Source organism: Porites lutea, chromosome 6 (genome assembly GCF_958299795.1).
Source record: "Porites lutea chromosome 6, jaPorLute2.1, whole genome shotgun sequence".
NCBI lineage: Eukaryota > Metazoa > Cnidaria > Anthozoa > Scleractinia > Poritidae > Porites > Porites lutea.
The window spans coordinates 2,624,949-2,651,125 of NC_133206.1; the positions used below are offsets into that span (position 1 = coordinate 2,624,949).

Below are 26,177 nucleotides of genomic sequence, written 5' to 3' on the forward strand. Positions count from 1 at the left end.
GTTTTGAACGTGACCTGTGATTGGCCGATTAATTTTAAGTGTCCCCGGGTGCACCGTAAGGCCCTGTGCACACGTATCCGGGTATTTTTGAGTCCGCAACTTTTCCTTTCCGTATTCAAATTTACCCGTCCACACGTATCCAACAAGTATCAACGAATTCCCTCTAGTACCCAGGACTCCTCGGGGAATATTGGCAAAAGCGCATGCGTCAAGGTTGCCATATTCACGGTAAAGAACTGGGCTCTATCTTGTTACGTCACCGGATAAAAAAAATATCCGGATTTGGCGTCGACACGATTCCGGATTCATAGCGTATTCAAAAATTTCTACTCTGGAGAGCGGATTCAAAAAGCTGCGGATTTCCCTTCAAAAAGAGCCAAAGAAAACATTAAGTTAAATATTTTGTCAGCTATCAAACTTGAAAATCTCATAAGCTTCCAAATGATTTAGGAGGATCAACTTGACAGCCAGAGTTTTTAAAAAACCTGCGTGTGGGGAGCAGATACGAAGCAATTCTTTGAGTGAACTGGCGGCGCAGGAAAGAAATTTCACCTACAAACACTGACACGATAACGTAGCACAAATAACGGCATTTATTATACAGAAATAGACTTTCAGGTATTTACAGCGAAATAAATTACGCTAATAATTTTGCGAACAATAACAAACAAATTCAACACAACCTGCCAACCGTTTTCCTCTCTCTTTTTCTCTCCGGACGAGTCCATCTAACTCTTCGGCCTCCTGTGAGAGGGTCTAACTTGAGCTTATTCTACTATTAAAGTCGTTTTGCCCGGACTTCTAAAAAAAAAGGCAGAAAAACACAAACTGTGAATGCGCGTCTACAAACTCAACCACGAGGATGCGCAGTTTTGGATGCACTCGTTGTTTTGAAATCAATTTTAAGGAAAAGTACTAACCTTAGAAGATACAAAAGAGTCTTTTTTGCTTCCCTGTAAATGGATCAAAATAATAAAGATAATGAGTTTCTAAATTTTGACTCAAAATTTTAAGACAAGGTATTTTAACATTAAAAGTTAAGCTACGGTAAAACGGACACTGACAAAAACAGTGTTCTGCAACACTGCTGCAGAGCGATGTTGCGCATGTTAGAGGCTGACAATTTGCCTTTTGAGGGGGGGTATGGGTGAGTTCAGAAAAAAACATCCTGCAGACTGACTTCGAGGGAAATTCCTACACTGAGAAAAATAACTTTCATGGCTTATAATCTTGGAAAAAAAGTCTTACACATTTGTATGTCGGGGTAAAAAATTCTATCATCAGAGGTTTTGGGAAAAAAATCTTACCCAAACCAAATCACCTATCCCCCGTCCCCCTAAAAGTCAAATGGTTGGCCCCTTACCACCCACGTTCAAACCTGCCTTGCAACAAATAAAGGTTGATGAGGCAACTTGCGTGACAACCGACTTCTCATTAAAACGCGGGAGTCAACTTTTCGCAACTTGCAACCACCTGATTTGTTGCAACAAAGATTTGATTCGTGGGTGGTAAAACGCAGCAATGTTGCAAAACAATTTGCACCTTTTTGTTACCCGTTTTACAGTACCTTTAAGGTAGCAACACTGAAAGTTTCAGCTTCAATAGATATCGAATTACATACCAACTATTTAAGAAGAAAATGAACGATGACCTACACCTCGCAGTTATAACATTTAGCAGTTGTCAAGGAGGGAGAGAACTTAAAAAACAAACTCTTGCTAGACCAAATCTGACCTACAAGATAACCGCAAAGAAGTTTGTTGCGATTAAAATTAGGGACACAAAATGTGTTTTAGAATGAATGTCGAGAAACAGCGAATCGCAGTCTTACAATAAACTTTGTCGAGCGCAGTGATTACCAGAAATCCTCGTTTTTGTTTTGACCTATACTTTGCGACGGTGTTCGACGCGTGTGAAATAACATTTGCGGTTGTAGCAATAATATTGGTACACCGCACTCACTGGGCTTAGTATTGTTATATATCGAGGATTCAGGTGATAGAATGGATGCGAGATAATTGCTTACGCTGCTAGTATGCCCTCGCCCTTTTCTCGCTCTCTTAAACTTCGAAGAATTCGTGGGTCGTTCCATTCCATGTTGCCAAAGGCTCTAACAACCTAGAAAATTAATGAGAGAACCCTTCTACACCACCTTCACATCGCAGTTAGTGATAACAGTACTGGTAATGTGTGTATCATAGAAAAAATCCTTAAAAAGTAATCTTCAGTTTACACAGTGCAAAGCCATTGTTATTTTTGACTTGGTGAATAAAACCCGCCAAACGTGTGTCAACTTCACTGCATAAAGTTGCTGCGTTAGCACAAAACAGGATAAAGGACCTGAGCAGTATTTCAACGTGGTGATTTTTGATTATAAAGACCACGAACCTCAAGAGCAAATTTTGCAAGACGAAATTCAATCGGCTTTGTGTGCGTATTCAAATGATGGTAATTTTAGGGAATTTCCAAAATAATCCACATAACTTTACCTGAATTCTGACGTAAACACTGGAGTCCAGTTCTAATATGTCGAGCAGCGCTTTCATTTCCTTTACCCCTTTCATCCCGAGAGTGGCCTGGAAACAAAAATGCGTTGGCCAGTCAAGGCGCGGGAAATAATGACTATACTAATAAACGTCTAGAAAGTCCAAAGTTTTGGCCGGGAGAAATGTGTGTTTTTTTTTTCTAGCTATTAATATTTCATTCTAGTTCTCTTCAGCTTTTTCTTTGTTAAGGTTTACGCTTAATTTCAGAGCAGTCGAAGTCGAACTAAGCTACAACGAATTGACAAGGATCGTCTTTTTGGGTATCGTAAGACAATAAAACAATAGAGAACAATAATGCCCGTCTCGTTTCAGTGTTGGCGCTAATCCATCCTCAGAGACCCAGAAGGAGTCCGTCGGGAAGGGAGAAACGGCGCGACGAAAGTTTCCAAGCACAAAGCTCTTCCGATCGTGCTTGGAAACGTTCGTTGAGAGCTTTCTTCCCGACCCGACTGACTACTCCTGAGTTACTGGAGGATGTCGCTTATAACGGATAAACTTAACCATAAACTTAGCCAGCTGCCCTAAACCTGCCCAGGGCCGGTTTTTACGAAGCTAGGTCAAGACAACCCAGGGTTAGTGCCAAACTTGATTTCAGATATAAACGCTCAAAAAACCAAATTCAGTTTAATTCTTTTTGTCTACAATTTGATGATTGGATGCTGTTAAAAGAACATTACCCGAGAAAGTGATTTTGAACAAAAGAAAAAGAGGATTAAAATTTATACTCGGGTTAGCGCTAATCGGAACTGGGGCAATGTATGTACAGAGTCGATATAAAGACTATGAGTAACCTTTAATACGTGTACTGTTCAACATACCAAAGAAATCACTGCACGAGCTCGAACTTCTTCAGTTGGGTCTTCTAGACGTCTATTAAAGAGAGAATATTATGATGCGCTTTTTAAAGTGCTAAGTTTTTCTTTGAATGATGCTAAACCAATCAGAACGGACGAACAAACTAAGAACCAATCAAGACAGGAAGCGCGTACGTACAACTGGTTACTACTGTGTATTGGTTTACGGACTCCTGACTGGTTTAAACTGACTAATGGAAATTTGTCTGATTTAAATTGCACTAGATAAGTCAATGTCTGCAAGATAAATACATTAAACGACAGCTTTTAGTAAGCCGCATTCCGGTGTATTAAAAACAAAAGGCAAAAACAATCATCAAATGTTAAACAGTATTACCAAGCAGAATTTTAAGATGCTGTATCACGGCTTTCGGGCTTTCGAGTTCATTTTGTCAATAATACCAATTACGCGTCTCTATTCGCTACGGAGCTTGAGAAATTACTTCTGAATAACAATATCAGAGCTTCGTGTCGAACAATATGTCCTCTAAGCAAAATATCAAACATTACAAACAACAAAAGTCTTCAAGGTTTTCAAAAACCACAATAGCGAATCCGTTTCCATCTTCTTCAGATTTGTTCATCCGTGCTTCCTTTTGTATTTGCTGAGTTATTTCAACCTTCTTTCCATGTACTGAGAAGTTTTTTTTAGTTTCATCCAATCTGGTGGCAGTTCTCACTGTTTGAATTTTGAGAAATTTCGCAACACGGCTCTGGTTTGTACGTCATGGTTTATTATATAACATGTACGCGATGAACAGTTTAGTACTAGAATTGATTTCGCTCCAAAAAGAGTTTCAGTTCTAAACTGATGTAGTACGTTTTGGTGTAAAATCAATCGAGTTGCAGCGGGCAGATATGAGACAAACGGACAGCTTCATGAATGACAAAAAAATTTTCACATACCGGAGAACCAACTGAATTGCTCTTTGTCGTAAATCCAGTGACGACAGAGCTTCAGAAACTTTTATCCTTAATTCCTACAAAAAAAAATAACAGTAAATAAAGCGTAAAATGAGCGGACGCCAAATAAAGTTGATACCCTTTGTTATACAGACACCAACTTCACCAAAAAAAACGGAGGTCCTTTTGTGGAAAAAAAAAAGTCTGTATCAGGCGGACGCAAATGAAGCCAGACAATATGATTAGCTCATTTCAATACTAAATCGCATACTGCAGAAATTATACGCAGCTTCTCAATTATTTTCATACCTTATTCGCGTGATCCCACAGCAATCTTTCTAGTGTGTCAAACACTTCATCGGGACTTTTAACCTTAAACACATCTCTGGCTCCTGTAATAAACACACAAAAAACAGATTCACGGCTGATTCACACCATCGACGCAAACGTGTTAGAGTAGAAAAAAAAAACGCGAGTGAACTACCTCAACGCAAACGCAAACATCGACCAAAGGATTGGAGTATTTTTCAAATCTTGCACTTGCGTTTGTGCGTGCGTTTGCACTAAAACACGTGTACACCACGACAACGCAAACGCAAGGTGAAAAATTTTTGCCCACCATTTTTAGATGCAGGCTGTTAAAATGCGCGTGCGAATCTCTCTGTGCTACTACACTGGACGAGTGAACATCTCTTGTGCGTGTACCGCTGCTTGCATTTGTCATTTGTTTATCACACACCATTCATATCATGGGCTATCGGTGGGTTACAGCGAGCTCATAAATGTACTGATAGCGGCTGCCACAGGCGCCCTTGTATGCTGACGTCCGAGCTTACTGTTAACATGATTTTTAATAATATATATAATTTAAAGAGGACGCGTCCTGTTGTTCTTTAATCCACGACATTACATTACTTAGTTCGTGTGAATGAGACCTTCCCAAAGATAACATAACGTCAAATAAGAACGGAAAAGCACGCGAAAAGTTTGAAAAAAAAAAACAATCCCTTTGCTCTTTTTGCAGATATGATCAAGTAGGTTTTTACATATGTGCACACCGTTGCTGCCAAGACTTGTACGTGAGAAAGGGCTGAGGTAAATTTTGTTTTATTTTTATTTTTTTTTTGTCTGTTCGCTTGTACCTTTTGTATTATTTTGGCTTTCATATCAAGATAAGCATTTAGTCGTCCTTGTACATACCCATAAATATCAGTAAGTCTGCTGCTTCCATTCTTAGCTGTTCAACAGACTTGTACGTGAGAAAGGGCTGAGGTAAATTTTGTTTTATTTTTATTTTTTTTTGTCTGTTCGCTTGTACCTTTTGTATTATTTTGGCTTTCATATCAAGATAAGCATTAAGTCGTCCTTGTACATACCCATAAATATCAGTAAGTCTGCTGCTTCCATTCTTAGCTGTTCAACAGACAAAAAGGGAAAAGAGTGTTAGAAAAAGCGTTTAAACGATCCTTTTCAAATCAAAGCTGATCAGTGGATCTACAGCATGCCTTACTCGCCCGCCAGTAACACTTCAAAGATTATAAGTATCTTGTTAGCCTCTACAAGAGTAGAAAAATGAGATACACTTTCCAGAGCAAATAAGTAGCCAAACTAAAAGTCTTACCTTCCAGTTATAAGCAGAACTCAGTTGTTCTAGTAAAGCATCTATAACAAGTCTGTCCTTGCAGTTCATTTGTTTGATCAAAACGTAAAGTGCCTGAAGGTGAATCAAATGATCATTGAATCAACCAGTCAGTCAGTCAATGTAACAGGTAGACAAGGGAAATGGTCTATCACACATCTGCTCTGGTCCGAAATAAGGTACAGATTAGTCTGCAGTTGGTTATGGTCTTTGAAAGAAGCACACATTTATTCATCTCTCAGGAAGCTCACTTTCGTTAATTTGATTGCCTAAAGTAAGGCATCGAATTTTGGGCTACGCCTGAAATAAGACAGGGTAGGAAAACTGGATTCCATATTTTGGTTTGAATTGGGATTAAGGCTTCATGCAGTTAACCTTTTTCACTGGTCCAAGTTTTCCGCAGGCAGCCCTCCCCGCCCCTGGTTTATCAGTGTCTCTTCACATAGTAATGGAATTCCTTGAATTTCTTCCTCTAAACCGTGCTTTTTTTTTTTTAATTCAAATTAACAACAACAGGGACCCACCTCTCCTTTTTCGTGCGGAGACAGCCCAGGAAGCCTGGAAATGAGGTACGATTTCGAGACAGGTTCTACCACGCATAGTCGGCCCAAGCTCACTGCGGCGTGAAATGCCATTTCGGGACTCTGAGTTTTTATTGTAAAGATGAGCAAATTCACCAACTTCTTGAATTCAGCTGTGGTCTGAAAGAGCACAATAATATGTGAGCCAAAACACACTTCGTGTATCAATTTGAAAAAGTAAATAAATAAAGGCAAACTGAGTTATTTCAACGATTAACGAATATAGGTCGGCTTCACTGTACAAGTCAAGCTCCTCACTCGAACAAATTTATATTTTTGCTTTCTTCTACCAATTTTTTAAAATTATTCTTTACCTTATCAACAAATGCTATATCTCTTGCTTTCGTCATTGTCGATAACAATTCCAGCACAATATCCTTGTTTCCTGGGGAAAAAGAGAAAGAAAGAGGATGACTAAGAATTTGAGAAAGTGAAATAAAACGACGAAAACTAATGCATCACCTTTTTGGATATTTATTTTATTGTATGTGTTATGCTTTTCACACGTCTTTTTGTTCATTTACACAGTCACAGTAGCTTCTGATGACATGTCGACATGGCAACGCTGCTTCCAGTACATGTACTCCATGCCAAACAAAACGTTTGACAGTCTTCTCGTGGTTCTTTTTCGCCGTCAAGTTCTGGGCACAAAAATGGGGAGAATAGCGTACAGCGACCCAGTGTGTTCGATGCTACAACAGCTACACTAAATGCATTTTACGAAAAAAAATCTATGAAACAACAGACCTATTGATGAAGGAATGTGATTGGTGCGAGGTCATGCACCAGGTGTTTTAAGTCCACTCGATACTTTTCGTCAAATATTTTTCAAACTGTTTGACAACCGGCAAAAAACATATGTATTACGTTTCCACTCAAATTTGTCAACAGGCGCATGTTTATCCGCACTTAGTATCAGTCGCATATTTTCCCGTATATCTCGCTTACTTGTTAATTTTCCTTTGAGTTATGCCTGCAAATGGCTGCGGTACATCTTAAGGTTTAGTTACAAGACCATTCAATCATTTACCTCTTTTGATGTACTGTCTGATTACCCCCATGGCGTATGGATCCCACGTCCCTGTAGAAAAATATTCCAACATAAAATTACCACAAATATAAATTCCTCTAGGCCTCTTATTTTCAGATGCTCTTTAGATCACACGCCAAGTGTCATTCGAAGCAGTTAAGAGGTATGTGCATGAATAGATGGACTGACCTAACAAGATCATTGCTTTGCAGGCTTCGTAACAGACTTTGGGATCTCTCTGTAATTTTATCTGCAAAAAAGAACAATCAAACATGAATACAGGACCAACGGAAACTTATTAAGATCAAACTCAATAGCTATAGCCTGCTTGAAGGGATCGCTTTCATAACAACATAGGCCGAATGTAACCCTTGCCAATCGAAGCGAAGGTTAGTTTTAACCGGAACATATATCTATAGAACCCACACAAAGAATATGAGACAAGGAAAACACCTGAAATTTCTAAGCTCGAGGCCCTAATTTATTTTTGCTTAAACAGAAAAGGTGGGTACTTACCACATGACTTAGTGTTTCTACCACACATTTTTCATGGCACTTTAGTTGACCAACAGTCTAGAAAAAAGATAAGCAAGTATATTTTATTACACTGACTGTACTGAAAGTGTTTTTTTTCGCAGTTGATACAATGATAAAATACGTAGAATACACTTGAGTACAAAACTAAAGGTAGTGGACAACAATATTACAACTACGTACTGTAATTGGATAACTTGCGGTTGGAGAATATATTTCAGATAAGTCGCCGAAGTTCGCTTTAAAAGTGCGGTAAAAACAAAAACTAAAAAAAAAAATTACGAGCAGATAAAAATTCGCTAATCTGTGCATTTCAAAAACTTAATTCAATTCTAGTACCCAGATTTCCCATTATTGGGTCACCTGTGAAATCTTCAAATCTTAGTGAAAGTATTACATAAGTCAAACCTTCGCAGCTTCTGCAGCTATTGTTGAATTTGATGACAAAATTCCTCCTTCACCTAGCAGAATCTGAAAAAAAAAATTACTTAAATTCGAGAAATAAAGAAACGCTTACAGCATTACTGCAAATTTATAAAAGCCTTTAATATCTCTGCAGGACTGGTTACTAGTTACCAGTGTCTCTCCTGTGGCTAGTGATATCTTTGAAGATACAGATTCCCTTCCTGAAGAGGCCTCTCACATCGAGAGGAAAATGACAAGAAGGAGAGAGAATCACTTCTGTCATTTTTCTCTCGCTGTGGGAGCGATCGAAAAATGAGCGTCCACTTCTACTTACGGACAACCTATAATAGGCGACCACTTTTTTCGCGGCTAAACAGTGGTAGCTTAAATACAACGGCCTGTTTTTTCTATTTGACACATGGTATTAACCTGACAGTACCTGTATTCTTTTCCATTTTGGGCCATCACGATCTAACAAGCTCTGTTCTCTTTCCATACTGAATCCTGTACAGAGAGCCATACCACATTTAGTAAGGAAATGATAGAGCGTATATTAGATTAGTTAGTTGAGACACGCGGAAAGGCAAACTTAACAGCAACAATACCTTTCAGAGCAGTAACTATCTTCATTACCATAGATGGCTTCCAAATCGATTCATTGGCAAGATCCCTGAAATGATTGATTGAACATGGGTTAAGATGTGACCAAAGAAAACAACCGGCATTTCGCGACGTCACCAGTGGTTTCCCCGCAAAGTAACGTCTGAGGAACGAGAGCAGACATTCAGTACTGATGACGTATCACTATCAATTTCTGCAGTCATTGCTCAGAAGTAGGAATTTTGCGGGTAAACCAGGGTGGGGTTACGAAATGTCGGTTGTTTAGTCAGGCTAGTAAAGTTGCTTACTACATTAAAAACTACATTAAGCGTGGGCAGCCTTGCACCGTAATTTTTAACGAGTTATTATAACTCCAAAAATGGAGTAAAAATTTTAGGTACAGGATAACCCCTTTTTGGGGGTTACTTTATAACTCCTAATTTAACTCCGAATTTGGGGTCATTTTTACCCCTGAAAAAGAGTTCTTTTTACTCCTTACATGGGTTGCTTTTACTCTTTTTGGAGTTAATTTAACTCTGAAAGTGGAATAAAAATTCTAGGTACAGGATATCTCCTTTTTGGGGGTTATTTTAACTCCTCAATATCTGGGGTCACTTTTACTCCTGAAAAAGAGTTCTTTAAACTACTTCTTGGAGTTAAAATAACGCCCCAAAAAATAACTCCACTGTAAGGAGTTAAATTAGCCCCACTAGAGGAGTTATTATAACTCCTTGAAAATTACTGTGTGTGTTAAGTAGACAAGAATGTGTAAGTAAGTCCCACATTTATTATGCCTGAATCCGCCGGGGAGTTTAGCACGAATGGGAAAATTACTGATCGCCTTAAACGACATCCCATATTTTCTGCAGCTTTTCAAACGACATGGCATAAACCACTAGATTTTCCAATCAGACTTTTCAGTTTCTCCACTGTAAATGGGAAGTCGAAACACTTTTGAAGTCAATAAAAAACCCATGTACCGAAGGTTGTTAACATATACTTTGTACTTCAACTCCACAACAGTAGAACACTAAATTTCTAAATAACACTTACAGTTCTGTTAGTTGACGCTCACTTTTTGGACTGTCTTGTTTTTTCGGCAAGTATCTTGGCTGGAAAATTAAGGCAAAAGGTTTCTTTTTCAAACATACAGCTGTACTCAATTAAAGTAAAAAAAAAATAAGGCTTACGAAGTTTTTAGTAGCTATGGGGCAAGAGTTAGAAATTACTCAGTAAAAGCGGTGGCCACATGTAAGCATTGTCAATACAATTGATATTACTTGAAAACAAAGACATTTGAAGGCCCATATGTTAAACGCTTTACATTCATGCAAGTGTATTTATATTCCTTTCCGCCATTCAACTGACTTGTGCTTGCTGGACAATTTTATGAAAGACTGGATGGATCGAACTTTAGCAATTCAGCGTTGTCAAAAAACTACGTTTCTGCTGTTCGCGCACAGAAAACTTTAACTATCCGTTACCAAAAATTCCTACTTGGGGCAGCGTTTTTGAAAATATTTGTTTTAATCAGTAAACTGTAAGTAGCACAGGCTCATCGTGGGTTTCCTGAAATCTTCCTCAATAATTTTTAGTTGTAAAGGCTTTAAACCATTGAAAAAAAAGATGATTGGACAGCGGAATATAAAGAGTGAACGAGGCTTAAACTAACAGACGAATTGTTAAGAAAGCCATCTTACAACCCAAATATACAACGTAGGGTCTTCTAAATTCACAGAAACAGACAAATAAACAACAAAAAAACAAAAGCAAAAAAATAAAATAAAATAAAATAAAAATAAGGTTAAATCCCTCTTATATGCTCCGGCAGCCGACACGAACCTGCGCTACACTTTTTGATCTGTGAAGTTTAGGGTTTGATTTTACTTTCACAATTCTTGGCATCCGGTTGCCCTTGTCAAGATCATCACACCAGGCAGATGATTGTTGAGGATAAAGCTTTTGACGATTCTGAAATAAATTCAAAAAAAGGTTCAATGGAAATGGTGGAAATCGATTATTTATTATTAAGCAAAGTGAAAGGAACGCAGCAAATAGCGAGTAAATCGAGCTTTCCCCGTCCCCATGTACTTCGCATTGACAAAAAGGTTCAATTCATGGGTTCACTGCATGAAAATGTGGGAAAATAGTTCTCCATAAAACGTGAAATTAGGACGTTTTACGCCGTTGTGGTACCATACCCCACACCAGAGACCATAAGGGGAATGGATACAAGCCTTCGGCGCAACGATTTCCGGGATCAAGCGTTCCTTATGACTACCGCATGTCACCAAAACAATCCCAGAAATCATTGCGCCCAAATCTTGACCCATTCTCTTAAGATATTCTGAAGTGGGGAATGACGGTAAAGAAACGTACAAGTTTGACTGCAAAACAGTCGGGTTTTTCTCTCAAAATCGGTTTAAGAGCCTTCTCTCCCCAGTCTCGCTCTCCGTTTTAAGCCTCGCTCCAGACCTTTCGTTTGACTGTTCACGCGCACTTGAATACGCAAAAATACGGACTGTTTTGCATTCTATGCATAAACATGATGCACGTACAGAGTAAAGTTATTGGTGAAACAGTAGTGTTTTATTCATTGCAGTGATGAAGAGAGGGGAGACATGAAATTATTAAGGCTCATACCTGCCGTGCAGTTCTTACAGCTGAAGGTTCATGTATGGTTACAGGGTACTTCTCCATGGACATTATACTTTTCTGTCCACCAACTGGGCTGATAATTCGAGGCAAACTAACACGGCTGGCTTGTTTTGATATCGAAGGTTGTGTACCCTGACGAAACCAAAGAAATCATATTTTAAAAAGGCGTGTTATATCCTTAATAAGACAGCAGAGGGGTAAAATCCTCAATAATTTGAGCTCTTTCTCGGGACAAAGACAATTGTTCGCCAGCTGGTGTCCGTAGCGCGGGGCTCTAATAAAATGATGTGCTAGTTAAGTACCTGTTGTTTCTCTGTAACTGAACCTGGCCCTTCCACTTCCACTAAAACAAAAAAAGGATTTTGACATTTCATTATTAATTCAACAATTGCGTTCGGCGATTATTTCACCAAAAAATCACTTGACAGCTGTTAAATTATACATTATATTTTCCACCTGATGGCTAATTCAATGAGATTCAAGACTAACCACTGAACTATAAGCACAAAATGAAACAATAAATTAATGACTCTGAACCATCTGCTGTCTGGGAAATTACCGCAGTGTAACAGAGCTTTTTCCACCAAGAAGTTACCATTCATAATCACATAATTTTAGGTGGTTACATTGGTCAAAAAAGAGAGCAAGTGACGATTTTGCTTGAAAAGTTGTTGTGATCTTACCTCTTCAATAAAACTGAACCTCAAGAAAATTACCGCCGATGAAAAAACTACTGGTTTATTTTAAAATGTACAACAGCTCTTACATTCCAGCTTTCCCATGACTGTTTCTATTTTCTCAACTTTTGTAGCTGGATCAATCGTTGTTTGTGTTGCTTGGCCTATAGCATCGTACATCTTGTGAAGCCTCACCAGTAGTTTATCCAAAGCAATTTTCTGCCAAACAAAAAAGTAATAATGATCATTTCACGCACCGTAAATTTTACTATTGCCGTACTTATGTATCTGTAAACGGGGCAAATGAAAGTAATGTATCAAAAGTGATAAAATAGCCTGCGGAAACAGTTGATATTTTATGACCCCACACAGGTTTCCTTGCGAAATGACGTCTGGACAATGAGACAAAAATTTCATATTGATGATGCATCACTACTAAGATCTGGTACATGTAGGTCTTCTGATTGAATGAAGCAAATTTTTAGCCAATCAGAAGCACTACCCAGATGTAGGTTAGCCTACAAGCAAGCTCTCCGGGGCGCTCTGGTGACGGGGTGGGAAAAGGAAGGAGGGCTAAAATGCAACTTCATCTCTCTGAATACCTGCATCGCAAAAGTCAATGCGAAATGCTAATTGGCGGAGATGACATTAGTAATGACATCATTACCCTTGGCACTTGCTTTTCAATGTTTGTTTACATTTGCACTCATTTCCACTTTGCGCTGATCGGTGGAAATCTGACTGCTTAGTTGATGGGGAGCCAAAGGGGAATTGGAGGTGGAATTTAAATTCCAGAGACGTAGTTGCAAACTCTCCTTCCTTTTCCCGCCCCACCGTCAGAGTGCCCCAAGAGCTTGCTCACAGGTTAGATGTGGGTATTGATGCATCACCACTATGGAATTAGTGGGCTCGTTCCTCAGACGTCATTTTGAGGAGAAACCAACAGAGGTGTCACGAAAAGCCAAGCTGGCTGCTTCCCACGCTATTGATAAAAAAACAAGTAATAACCTTTGTAACATTATTAGTTTCATTCATAGTGTATGTTTGCTGCAGGCTGCAAGTGAGAAGTACTTTGAGACTCAGATGATTTAAAACTTTCTTACAAATACTTACATGTACATCAATGACACTATTGACTTTCATTGGCTTCTCTTTCCAAGGTAAATCTGGGTCAAAATGTGTTTTTTCTAAAGAGGAAAAAATTTCATTTTGAAAAATATTATTCACCAGATACAGGAAGATGTCTGTAAAATACCCAACCATCTTGCTTGAAATTAAATTGATATCTAGTGTATATAACAATCCACACAATGATCTACTAATATCTGTATAATAATATCTATATACTTTTTGCAGCAAACAAAGGCAACTTGTCATCAGACATAATGAATGACATGATTTTTATATATTATGCATGCAATCATGATCTTATACTAGCTAATAGCAACACATAAAGATTATAGAGAATCACTGTAAGCACAAACTCTATTTCAAACACGATGATAAACTGTAAGACAACAAGAGTGTTTTTGTGGTTGCAAAACATTGGCCGGTTATAAGTCCAGCTGTAGTGGGAGCTCTCAGCAAACAGTCAATCTGATTTGATCTTAAAAGTTTGCCGGGCAAATCAAACCTGGGAAGGTTATTCTTTTAACGCAAAAAGGTGTACTTGCAACAGTTGAATACCAACCTTTGGATAAGAAGCTTTCAGGGATACCAAGTCCAAGGGCATGCCATGAACGTGGATCAAGGCTTTGCATATAATCCGACCACTCAAACTTGTGATGATCTGAACCCCAATATGCTTCAACCTTATCCTCATCATCAGTATCAACGAAAACATCATCTTCCTCCTCTACTGCATTCATTTTTGAAGCTGCAGTCACATCTTCAGAGTGCTCTGGGCCTGGAAGGAATCACAAGGACATGTTTCCTTTACAAAATCATTTTAAATCGCTTTGTTAATATTCTCTGGTTTAAAAAATTATATTTGTTAAAAAATGTCTTAAGTTTTGCTAATCCTGATTCCACCCTAATTAAAGTCCACCTCACAAAGACAGCGAGAGTTCTTGATCACTTTTTTGGGAGATCAGGGACAGCTGAGAGTTATACTTGACTTCTGAGGTTTTCTCAAGTCTAGAGCATCCCACAGAAGGAGCACAGGCAAAATCATTCCTAAACAGGGGCTATAGTAATAGAGCCCCAGAGGGTAGACTGGGATCATGACTTGGCAAGTACTTAGCATGTGATCAAGTTCTCCATTTGGAGTGGAGGGGGTTATTGTAAGACGTCATCAGCGAGCTATGAGCTTGAACTCCTTTCCTTCACCCCAAATGACAAAAACACTAAATCGCATGATCTCAGTTGCCGCACACTTTGATCACCACTCAAAATTATGGGGGGAGCCAAGTGGTTGGAGCACTGGACTTGTAATACGGAGGTCCGGAGTTCAAGTCCCATCCTGACCACCAGCTGGATTTGTACACAGTAGTCCTGAGTTCAAGTCCTTGACCACACTTGCAAAAATAGCCAGCTGGTTCGCCTCATACCAGTTGGGATGTTTAACCATGTTATGTTCAATTTGAATTATTTGTTTCATTATCCTTGAAAAGCCTCATAAGGGGAGAGGATAATAAAGTATTATTATTATTATTATTATTATTATTATTATTATTATTATTATTATTATTAAAATGGAGAGCTCATTCACAGGCTTGTTAGTTCTAGCCCCTCCCACAAAGTATAGGTTGAATTTCAGCTCAGTCCAAACAATCATTTGAGAGTTGAGTTTGTTTAAAACCTTGTTATACAACGCCTTTAAACTACAACCAGGATTTCACAGCCCAAGCGTACACAACTGTATAGTAATGGGGTTCCACTGTATTTAAAAATCCACAATAAAAGTATGTACATGTACCTTTACTTGTTCTGTCATCCGCGTCAGAAGGAGTAGTTACTTCCAGTGTTGGAACACTCCTTGTATCATGTTCAGTCCCATCTGCTTCATGAACACCTACTGAACTCACAATGGATTCAGATCTGTGATCATCAAAGTCTTCTGGCTCTGACTGAGGTTCAGCAGTGGTGACTGATTCTTGGTCAGAATGACGATCTCGTGGACTGGTTGGAGGAAACAGTTCTATCATTTTGTTGGAGCCTAAATTATCACCAGAGGGCTTGGAGCCATCAGATCTTTTTCTTTGTTTTCTGTCGAACAACAATAATATTACTGTAAGTGTAAGTTGATCTACATGCACTGGTATACTTCTTTTGTGAATCTGGTTACCACTAAGAATTCAAAGGTCTCTCATAATTTGGAGTAGAATTTTTATTCTTGACTGCAAAGATTTTTAACTTATATATAACACAAAACAAAAGTTAAAACTAGAGTTTCCTGTCTAAAAAGAGGGTTCTAAAATTTGAGCAAGGCTCAATTATATTGTACGCACCCTACATTGTACAATCAACAAAGGTTTTTAGACTTAACGGTAACTAACTGAAAATGTCTGAAATTTCACCTGTTTTGTGTGGTAGGTCCAATACCATGTCCCTGTTGTACTGTGTCTGTAATGAATACCGAGACACCTGACTCTTCGTCCTTAAATTCTGTATTTCTGTTCTCACTCTCCACTGTTACAGCCTCTAAAATAATATTATTACAAGGTATAGTATAATTATAAGTAAAAGTACAAACACACTGCAATATTGAGCTTAGGAATCGTGCAGCAAATTTGCCAGAATAGTGAACTGCTAACCAAGACGACCTGGTGACAAGATTGAGTTGTTTTGGTAGTGACTACAAAATGGCAGAACGTTTCACTTGTTTCATGAGGAAGAAGTGGGCCAACTATTGACTAAAATCATAGCAGGAACAGTAAGAACACAACGCGATGGACGACATCCACTACAGGGTACAGAAAAAATATGGAGAATATTTGCAGACCTGAACAACCCTAATCTCCGAAAATTTGCCGATAAACAATTTGCACTATCGAAGATGAACTTAACATCAATGAAGGTAAGCATGTTTAATAGCTTGTTTTTAAAACTATTTTGACTAAATAATAAAGCTGAATTCGATAATTATTATTGACTTTTGTATCATCTGAAGAATTATGGAGATCTTAGAGGGTGTTATCTGCCAAGGCCGTAACACCCTCAATTTCCATAATTCTCCAGATGATACTCAGCCTCATTCAGTTATTGTTAATTGGGAGGACAAGGACACGGGCCAGAAGTTGGAAGTGTGCCAACTACTTTGTCTGACATTGTTGGTTAAAAAAAATTATTCTAACCTATAAAATTAAATTTTGACCTGTAACATATGCACCTAGCTACAACAAGTTGCCAAATGAGTAGACACTTTTGCAAAAAAAGGTTTTCTGGTATGCACCTCTGAGAAGGAATTCTTTCTTGCTTGTATAAAGATTTCCTCCTCTCTCCCATTCATTGTTGTCACTGAGTCCCACATCTGCTGTAACAATAGGTTTGGGCATTGTCAGGATTGAAGTGGAGGGAAAAAGTCAGTAAATGAAGGATAGTGTACATGTAGTCATATGTTCAAGTGGGTTAAATAAAAAGCCCAAGATCTACAACAGTGGAACAGGACATCCATTACCTGCTGAATCAGTCTGTGGCAACTGCATCTTTGTAATTTCCTTCACAATTGGCAAGGCCTGGTCGTCATCCACAATACTAGGTTTGTTCTTTGCCTCACTTTCAAGCAACAGTTGCTGTTGGCCTTTAGAAAGTTTATTCCAAATCTTTTCAGAAATTTGATCTTTTAAGCCAGACTGGGGTGTCTAAAGTTGAAAAGAAATTGTTATAAAATAAAGTCTTATTAAAATTAAAAATGACTTAACATAAATTTATAAAATGTGGAGAATCCAATTTAAACAACATTACAGTCATCATTTATCACAATGTTACAAGTCAAATGTGACTTCAGGTTAATGTTGATTTACCCTATTAACTGTAGTAAAGGTTAATTCTCAATTTCCTTTATTTCCTAGCTAGCCCTAGAAGACAATGGAAAGTGAGAATCAACCTACAAGTTGCACAGTGGGTTATAAACTTTTAATCTGAAATCAATTAATTTTGACCTGTAAAGCTACGAGCAAATGGACACAACAACTCCCCACCTTGTTGGCCCAACAATGTTGGGAGTTGTTGCTTCCGTTTGCACGAAGCTCTAAAAAGTTTGACCGGTTTCAAACTTTGTGCAACAACTCCCAACAATGCGCAACAACATGCAAGAGGGTATCCAAATGGACGCAGCATGTAACATCCAACAATGTTGGGAGTTGTTGGCCAATAATGTTGTGTCTGTTTGCACTGAGCTTAATATAAACATTATCTGATTGCACTACCAGCAACAGTAAATGTGATCTGGACTGTTCATGGTAGGGCTGTCATCAAGAGCCGGGAGCTGGGGATTTCCCTCAGCTACTAAAATGAACATGGCCCCTGGCTACTTTCATAGGAAAACATAAGAAAAATAGAACCAAAAAAACTCCCCAGCTGTTTGATTCCCCACCAACTTGTTGTATTTACCCAGCAACTTGAAATCTTAGTGACATCCCTGTCATGGAAAGACTCAAATTAGCTACAGGTACTGGGAACTGTCATTATAAACTTTTACCTTGCTTCTCACTAAAGATCTGTTATACAAGTGACAGTAACTTTTGGCTGTAAGTAGAACTTTTTCCAGCCTATCTTGAAGCCATTTTACTCTTTTTTTGGCAGCATCGACCTGCATATGGTAGAAATAAAATAACAATTACATGTGTAAACTGTGTATTTGTATTTAAAATGTTCTCCTTGATTTGTGTGCCAGTCCTGTTACTAAACAAAAACAACTACATGACCGTCTAAAATCAAGGTTCAATGACAACGTGTACAAGTACTTTTAAATACATGTGGATAATATTACCCCACAGTTTCCTCTTATGGCTCGTTCTAGATCCATCCGGGCATGCGCAAGTTCATTTCGAATTTTCATTAACACCTGAAACAGGAAACCATACATTTTTTTTTTTTTTTACTGAATCATAAACTATACAGTCATGGACAAAATGTACTTAACACAGTTTAAAGGAAGCTGGAGATTCAAAAGTGGAAAGCTTGTTTAAACCTGAACAACATACTGAAACCAAGTTAACTAGGAAACCCTTTCAGTTCAAACAATGGCCAAGCACTATTAAAATCCACAATAAATGGTACGATGCAAAAGAACTTACATCAAAGAGGTTTATGGTAAAACAATTTAAAGGATTTTCTTCACAACTTGAAATTGAAAATGAAGAAATGGTCTTACTATAACTCTGTCTAGGATTAAACGGTGAATGCTTTCTTTTCCAAAACAATATATGTATTATGCAAATCCAAAATTTTTACTAAGAGCAGCTGAGATTTATATATGCATTAGACAGCTTTTAATAGTACCTGCACAATAACAAGTAACTCCTCGCTTTTGTCAAATAGTTGCTGCAATTCTTTCTCTCCCCTTAGAAATTCATCCTAAAATAAACACATTTTTGAAGATGATAATAATAATTATTATTATAAAAAAAGAAAGTACATTGTATGATTATCATTACAGTGACAATTATAATACCTTTGATCAAAAGATAAGTTTTGACTTTTGATTACCGGTAATAATAATGGGTTCCATGTACAATAATAATTATGACAATATAAAGACATACTCTCCACACAAGACGAGACAAATGATGACACAAGTTATAGATAAGCAATAACACCACGGTCTACATTATATGTCTTTGACCCTGTTCAAAGAATACTATGGGCCTGTTCTTCTACGAGAAGTTATATGTAAATCCAGCGGAGACAAGGCCAGTGACTTCACATCATGGCCCAAAGTTGCAATCACATGAACTGTGAAAAGCCTTTCATCACAGCAGCATTAAGTTTTTACCAGTTTACTTAAAGCCCAGGTTGGTGGTCCAGTCAGAGTCACAGGGCACAGAGGAGTTAATTGTGACCTTGATTGTTGATTGTAGTTAAATTTTACAGTAACTTGATACCCTGATACCGGGCATCGCCTTTGTTTTTATACTGTTGAATCAAGTAAACCGTCATTCAGTCTTATAAACCTGGTAAAATATTATCCAATGCTCCGGAAAACAGCTGAAGTAATGACTGTGGACAAATAACAGAGGCTATAAAGAGACAAGGGATGAAATTATTTAGGCTGATTTTGAACCTTCCATAAATCATCAGTCCCTGGATAAATTGGTGCCATTTTCCACAGCTGATACCACTTTAACTTTCAGAGAAAATTTGAACATTGACTTCATTTCAACAGCCTTTCCAGGGCACATTTTTCAGCACTGAATGCTCGCTTCTGTACAATGTGGACTGGAGGATACTGGTGACACAAATATGTCATCAGTTACAGAACAAACCAGAAACAATAATAGGAAATAGAGTGTGACAGGCCAAACACAACTCATAAGCCCCTGATTGTGTGAAACAAGACCTTAGAGTTTGCTCAAACGACATATATTTTCTTTCTTTTCTCTCCAGTGGGTAGATTATACAGTGCATGGAGCATTCTAAACTTTAAGACGCAAGTCTCACTTTGAGAGGTCATGAAACTGCTCTGTTTTAAGCATATTGATTATTACATTAATTTTATTTCCTGTGCTTTTTACATAATGTATTGTGGCTAGACAAAAATTTCCGTTTTTTTTAGTTTTCTTTAAATTGTCTGGACCTAACAAATTATACATGAAGTTTTGTTGGTCCGTAAATGTGATGATCTCCTGCTATGATCAGTACGACAGCAAACTCTGACTTCCTTTTCCATCATCAGGGTAAGCTGCGGTCAACATTGGACAAGTCACATGGTACTTTAATATTTCCATCCCTTGCCTCTATCAAGTTTACAAAATTTGTAAACTTGAGATCTTGAGAAGTGGGCATCTCTGCAACTAAATGGTCATAAAAACTTAAAGGTGCAAGCAAATCTTGTTCTTTATCTTACCTCTGTTAAAGCCTTTTCAAGGTTCTCTAGAGTTCTGTACAAAACATTCTGAGTTTCCCTCATTAACAACAACTACAAAGACAAAAAAAATGCATTAAAGTCTCTAAAAATTATATGAACACATACAATTAGGAAAAACATGTCTGGATAAAATTGCACTGGCTGTGGTCGGAAATATACTAAGGGCAGGCCACCAGCTTATTTCACCAGATGGAAAAGAACTTCCCGACAGTTCAAAATTGCTCTGCAAAACAAAGCCATGGGATAATTTTGAATGTACAGATTAAGTCAGCTTGAATGATAGAAAACCTGCTTAGCTTTTCTTTAGCCACATCGTTGAATGGTTTTGCACATACAACAATCAAACAATCACACCTGAATGAGCTACACTTCCCAAACCCTTCCCCACCTTTACTTAATTAATTAGGGCTTCTGATAGGTCGCAGAAAAAAAGTCAAATTTCGCAGGATTTTTACGGACAAATTCGCAGGAATTTTCAGGGCAAACTTCACCGAAAAGCAATCTCACTGTAGAAAAACAGCGGATTTTGTGATTATTTTCGGGTAAATTTCGCTAGAAATCGATCAGTTTTGCGCTGATCAGACCAGTGTTTTTAACGTTTTTCTAACAGAGGTCAGACATTATTTTGCTCTTTCAACAACAATATGCTCCAGAAATGAACCAATGGCAAAGCCTTTAACATCATGGCTAATGCCAGTTTTTCATAACATAATCTATGCCTGCTAGTTTCGGGATGTTTAAAGTTTATGGCAAGTAAATATAGCCCCGATAGCTGAGATAATGATAATGATAATGCAGTACAGACATGTATTTGATAAGATTTCTTCCAAATTTCATGGTATTTTGCATCTTTTTGTGAATTTTCCGGCATTTCACGGATTTACCTGAATTTTGCAGGTCCATGATCGTGCAAAATATCAGAAGGCCTGATACATTACATGTACACGTACTGGTAGCCTAGTTTCCCTGCAAAATGATGGCTGGGGAACGAGCACAGACATACGATTTCTAAAATAATGTCTCACTACCCTGGGTAGTGCTTTTGATTGGTTGAAGCAAATTTCACATGCAGCATGACCAATCAGAAGTGCTATCCAGAACAGGGTACTGGCACATCATCAGTGTGGAATTTCTGCAAATCCCTAGCGAAACTGTATGCCAGTGGGGGGTGGGGGAGCATGGTAATATGTGTAAGTCAAATTGCTTATTACAATTTGATGGCAACAAACAATAGTAATAAAAAATAATATAATAATAATAATAATAATAATAATAATAATAATAAACCCGCGAGGGTTAGAAATACCAAGTTGAGATCTGGCGCGGGATAGCCTCTCTCCAGCTATGGGTCAAATAGCATCTTCGCCAATATGAGTAGTAGAAATGTAAGGAATTCATACCGCATCGCTCGTCGCGCGGGTCAACAAGGAGCGCGTCCCTCAGTGAGTGGTCAGGCTGAGGTCGAAAAGTTGTCTACTGATCTACCCTCTCAACCTGCAGTGGCGGCCAACCCATCTGAGAGTCTCTCCCAACAGGGTCCTTCCACACCAGAACGGGCAGGTACCAACACAGATGGAAGAAACACCAGACAGAAATGGACACGAGAGGATTACATTGAAGTCATGTTCTGCTTTTACAAGGCAAAGGCAGACCCCAGTAAAGGAGTAACAAAAGATACATTCAGAATATGGAGGGAAAGAAACCCAAATGAAAGGCCCAATCTAACAGCCAATGCACTAATGAACCAACGTAGATATATTGAAAAACAACACAAACTAACAGCAATTGAACTAGATAACATCAAGCAACAGATTGAAAATGAATTGAATGAACAAAACAACCAAACAGATAGTGTAGCAGATGATGTGTTTGTAGAAGAAGCCAACAATTGTTGTGAGGAATCAAATGAAGATGAGATAGAACCATCACAAAATCCTTCTGAGATCGAAGAACTAGTTAAAGAAATTAAGAGGGCAAGAGCTGAATGGGAAAACATCAGGATGGCAGAGAGGCCCCCTCTACCGAAGATATCAGTGAACAGAAAAGCTGAGCTGTTGATCAAACAAGCAAACCAAGCAATTCAATTGGTAATAGCAAAAGAAACACCCAACCTCAATAACATCAATTTGTTACAATATGTCACTGCGTATGTGATATCTGAAAAGTTGGGTAAAACGCCAAAACTCCCAAAGACAAAGAGCAATAAACGGCAACAACCAAAATGGAGGACAAGAATAGAGAATCAGATTAAAAGAATGAGAGCTGATCTGTCGGTACTAACGGACATGGCACAGAAAGGTGAAAGCCAAAAGATCTCCAAGAAAAAACAAAGAATTAAAAAGAAATACAAAATAACAACAAATCAAGAACTGCAAACAGTAAGAGAATCCCTTAAAATGAAAATTCAAGCAAAAGCCCAAAGAATCAGGAGATATGTAAAGAGAAGTAAACAATTCAGTCAAAATCAGATGTTTGCAAACGATAGAAAAAAGTTCTTCAGAAACCTTGGTAACCTTGGTAAAGACCAGATATCAGTTGAAAAACCACCTAAGAAAGAAGCAACAGAAACATTTTGGCGTAACATCTTGGAGAACGATAGAGAGCACAACCATTCAGCAGAGTGGATAAAGAGGGAGGAGCAGAAATATGCTGATACAGAATGCCAACCATGGGAGGACATAAGCCAAGATGAGTTGCAGACTGTTTTAAAGAAAGCAAGCAACTGGAAGTCACCCGGCCCTGATGCAGTTCCTAACTTCTGGCTAAAGCAACTCACAGCACTACATCAACACCTACTGAATGCATATAACCAAGCAATAGAACACCCAGAAAATCTGCCTGATTGGTTCACTACAGCACAAACATATTTACTACCAAAGAACAAAGACACAGAGAACCCCAAAAACTATAGACCAATTGCCTGTTTATCAACATCCTACAAGGTGCTCACATCAATTTTAACTGAAAGAAGCTACACCCATATCACAAAGAATGATATATTGCCGGAAGAACAGAGAGGTTGTGTCAGGGGTTCATATGGATGCAAAGATCAGCTCCTAATAAATAAAATGATCATAGAAGACTGCAAAAAGAAGAAAAAGAACTTGAGTATGACTTGGATAGACTACAGAAAAGCCTATGATAGTGTTCCTCACAGTTGGATACTGAAGACCTTACAGATTTACAAATTTAATGAAAAACTAATCAAGTTCATGAGAACCTCAATGAGCAACTGGAAAACTACGATGAAGCTATCTTACAATGATGGATGTATCACAACAGATCAAATCAAGATCAAAAGAGGGATCTTTCAAGGAGATTCATTCTCACCTCTGCTATTTTGCCTAGCCCTTGTGCCTTTAACATCAGAGCTGGCTACATCTGGGTATGGTTACAAGATCTTAAACACAAGTGCTCCAATAAGCAATCCGTTTTATATGGATGATCTAAAATTGTATAGCAAGAACGAGCAAGAACAAGTTGGAGAACTGAAAATAGTGAAACAATTCAGTGATGATATTGGTATGGAATTCGGACTTGAGAAATGTGCCAAAGCCAGTTTCATGAAAGGTAAACTGGCCTCAACTGGAAACATAGTAATAGACGATGACACAGAAATACAAGAGTTGGACCAGGAAGGAGTATACAAATACCTGGGTGTAGATGAAAGTGATGGTATCCAGCATAGCAAAATGAAAGAGAAGATAAGAAGAGAGTGAGAGAGTAAGATTAATCCTAAGAACTGAGCTCAATGGAAGAAATAAAATAGAAGCTATCAATAGTCTTGCAGTCCCAGTTGTGCAATATAGCTTTGGCATCATTGACTGGAAAATCTCAGAACTGAAGAAGATTGACACAAAAACACGCAAACTATTGAACATGCACAAGATGTTACATCCTAAAGCAGATGTGGAAAGGCTGTACATCCCAAGAAAAGATGGAGGTAGGGGCCTGATTGATGTAGAAACAGCATTCAAAACTGCAACAATAGGGCTTGATCACTATCTGAAGCACAAGGAAGGGCAATATCCAAAGCAGGTGCTTGAACATGAAAGATCTAAAGCCAAGAATTCAATATCCAAGAATGCTACTAAATTCAAAAGGGAAGTAACAATGCCAGAGATTGAGAACAGAGTAGATAAATCTGCCTCTGAAAATGCTAAAGCCCTGAAACACATGTTTAAGTCCAGGATGAAGTCAATGAAAGAAGAAAAGTGGAAAAACAAAGCATTGCATGGCCAGTATCCAAAGATCCTAGAGAAACCTCATGTAGACACAGTCACTACCAACAAATGGTTGTCAAGTAATTTGAAAGGAGAAACAGAGGGACTACTTGTTGCAGCTCAAGACCAGGCAATAAACACCAGAAACTACCAGAAAATAATATGTGGCCAGCAAGTGGAGAGCAAATGCAGATTGTGTTCGCAACATGAAGAGACAGTGGACCATATTGTATCTGGATGTGAGGTATTAGCCAAAACAGAGTACATCTCCAGGCACAATAATGCTGCAGCATATCTCCATTGGAGCATATGTAAAGATCATGATATAGAGATTGCAGACAAATGGTACGAACACGAACCAGAGACCGTGATACACAATAAAGATAACAACATCACCATCATGTGGGACATGCCAGTCAATACTGATAGAACTATAACAGCGAACAGACCAGATATCATCGTTAAAGATTCAGTGAATTCCACCTGCAAACTTATTGATATGACTGTTCCATCAGATAGAAACATCGCACTGAAGGAAACTGAAAAAAAATGCAAGTACAAAGGCCTAGAACTAGAAATACAGAGAATGTGGCATATGAAAACCGTAGTGATCCCTGTGGTTGTTGGTGCGCTTGGTACAGTGAAGAAGGGTATGGTAGAAAACATCAAGAAAGTATCAGAGAGAGCTAGTATGACAGAGATTCAAAAGATCTGCATGCTGGGATCTGCACGAATCCTTAGAAAGGTGCTCAGTGTATGAACAGAATGATTTACTTGAGTGACTGACGCTCTAGGTGCATGGTTTGCGCCCGGCTGATGCGCAAAAAGAACACCAGCAAAGACTGTGATAATAGAGATAATAATAATAATATTAAGAGGGCCTTTGGAGTTGTGCGAAAAGATGCAGAGACCCCATACAATGCATAATGCCGTAGATTCTATTTACATAAATATATTAAATTAATATTAATATTATGTCCTATGTACAATTGAAAATACAAAACAATCAAGCGCAGTATGACAAATGAACTAGACTCGGCAGTTCCATTGACAGACTACGGCCCAAAAACCCTGCCCGCAACACCACGCAAAAAATTGAAGCACACATTATTCAAGTATAGAAATTTCCCTCCATGCCAATCAAGAACATTTGAGTGTTACTTTAAATTTATCTACCTGTTCCTCGATCATAGCTTCTGATCGCTTGTTCCTTTCCTTGAGAGGCCGAAGCCCAATCACTGGCTTATTGACATCTGATATCTTTGCCTCGCGCTCGCTTCTCATTCGCGCCCTCGGTGTGGACATGATGCCGCAAACAGGCTCCCAGTTTCACCAGAATAAAGGTAAACTACCCGCAAACTAATTCACAAGGCTCAAGAAATCTCCAAATGCATGATTTCAAAGTTTCCATAAAGATAAACATTTGCACATTGTCCACACTATCCGCCATTTCGGGTCCGTTTCCATGACTTCACCTGGAAGCTGAGCGGTTACTAAT

At 38.4% G+C, this 26,177-nt stretch overlaps 1 protein-coding gene across 3 annotated transcripts; it reads right to left on the bottom strand.

Moving 5' to 3' along the window:
- Positions 1 to 447: 447 nt before the first annotated feature.
- Positions 448 to 26,155, bottom strand: LOC140942307 (uncharacterized). Of its 3 annotated transcripts, none has more exons than XM_073391259.1 (32): positions 25,856 to 26,155; positions 20,436 to 20,507; positions 18,872 to 18,946; positions 18,360 to 18,434; positions 18,069 to 18,179; positions 17,046 to 17,229; positions 15,946 to 16,069; positions 15,345 to 15,634; positions 14,118 to 14,333; positions 13,541 to 13,614; positions 12,517 to 12,646; positions 12,053 to 12,093; positions 11,736 to 11,882; positions 10,935 to 11,063; positions 10,146 to 10,204; positions 9,098 to 9,162; positions 8,932 to 8,996; positions 8,496 to 8,558; positions 8,070 to 8,126; positions 7,743 to 7,803; positions 7,554 to 7,604; positions 6,838 to 6,908; positions 6,467 to 6,643; positions 5,925 to 6,017; positions 5,680 to 5,716; positions 4,613 to 4,695; positions 4,307 to 4,380; positions 3,365 to 3,416; positions 2,490 to 2,576; positions 2,027 to 2,118; positions 921 to 953; positions 448 to 798 (listed from the first exon to the last, which is right to left on the bottom strand). In XM_073391259.1, the coding sequence occupies exons 1-32, from the start codon at positions 25,982 to 25,984 to the stop codon at positions 768 to 770; spliced, it is 3,048 nt and encodes a 1,015-aa protein (XP_073247360.1). In that variant the 5' UTR covers positions 25,985 to 26,155; the 3' UTR covers positions 448 to 767. The 3 variants fall into 3 exon arrangements, with proteins under 3 accessions (XP_073247360.1, XP_073247359.1, XP_073247358.1); XM_073391258.1 differs by lacking the exon at positions 5,680 to 5,716 and adding an exon at positions 5,504 to 5,540 and having other exon boundaries at positions 454 to 801; XM_073391257.1 differs by having other exon boundaries at positions 465 to 801.
- Between the last annotated feature and the right edge of the window lie 22 nt (positions 26,156 to 26,177).

Excerpts from the sequence above, each read along its gene's own strand:
- LOC140942307 (XM_073391258.1), bottom strand. The coding sequence starts at position 25,984 with ATGTCCACACCGAGGGCGCGAATGAGAAGCGAGCGCGAGGCAAAGATA. Across the intron at positions 14,334-15,344 it reads GGATGACAGAACAAGTAAAG|GCCCAGAGCACTCTGAAGAT; the intron begins GTACATGTACAT and ends GATTCCTTCCAG. Across the intron at positions 954-2,026 it reads GGCGAGGGCATACTAGCAGC|GGAAGCAAAAAAGACTCTTT; the intron begins GTAAGCAATTAT and ends ATCCATTTACAG.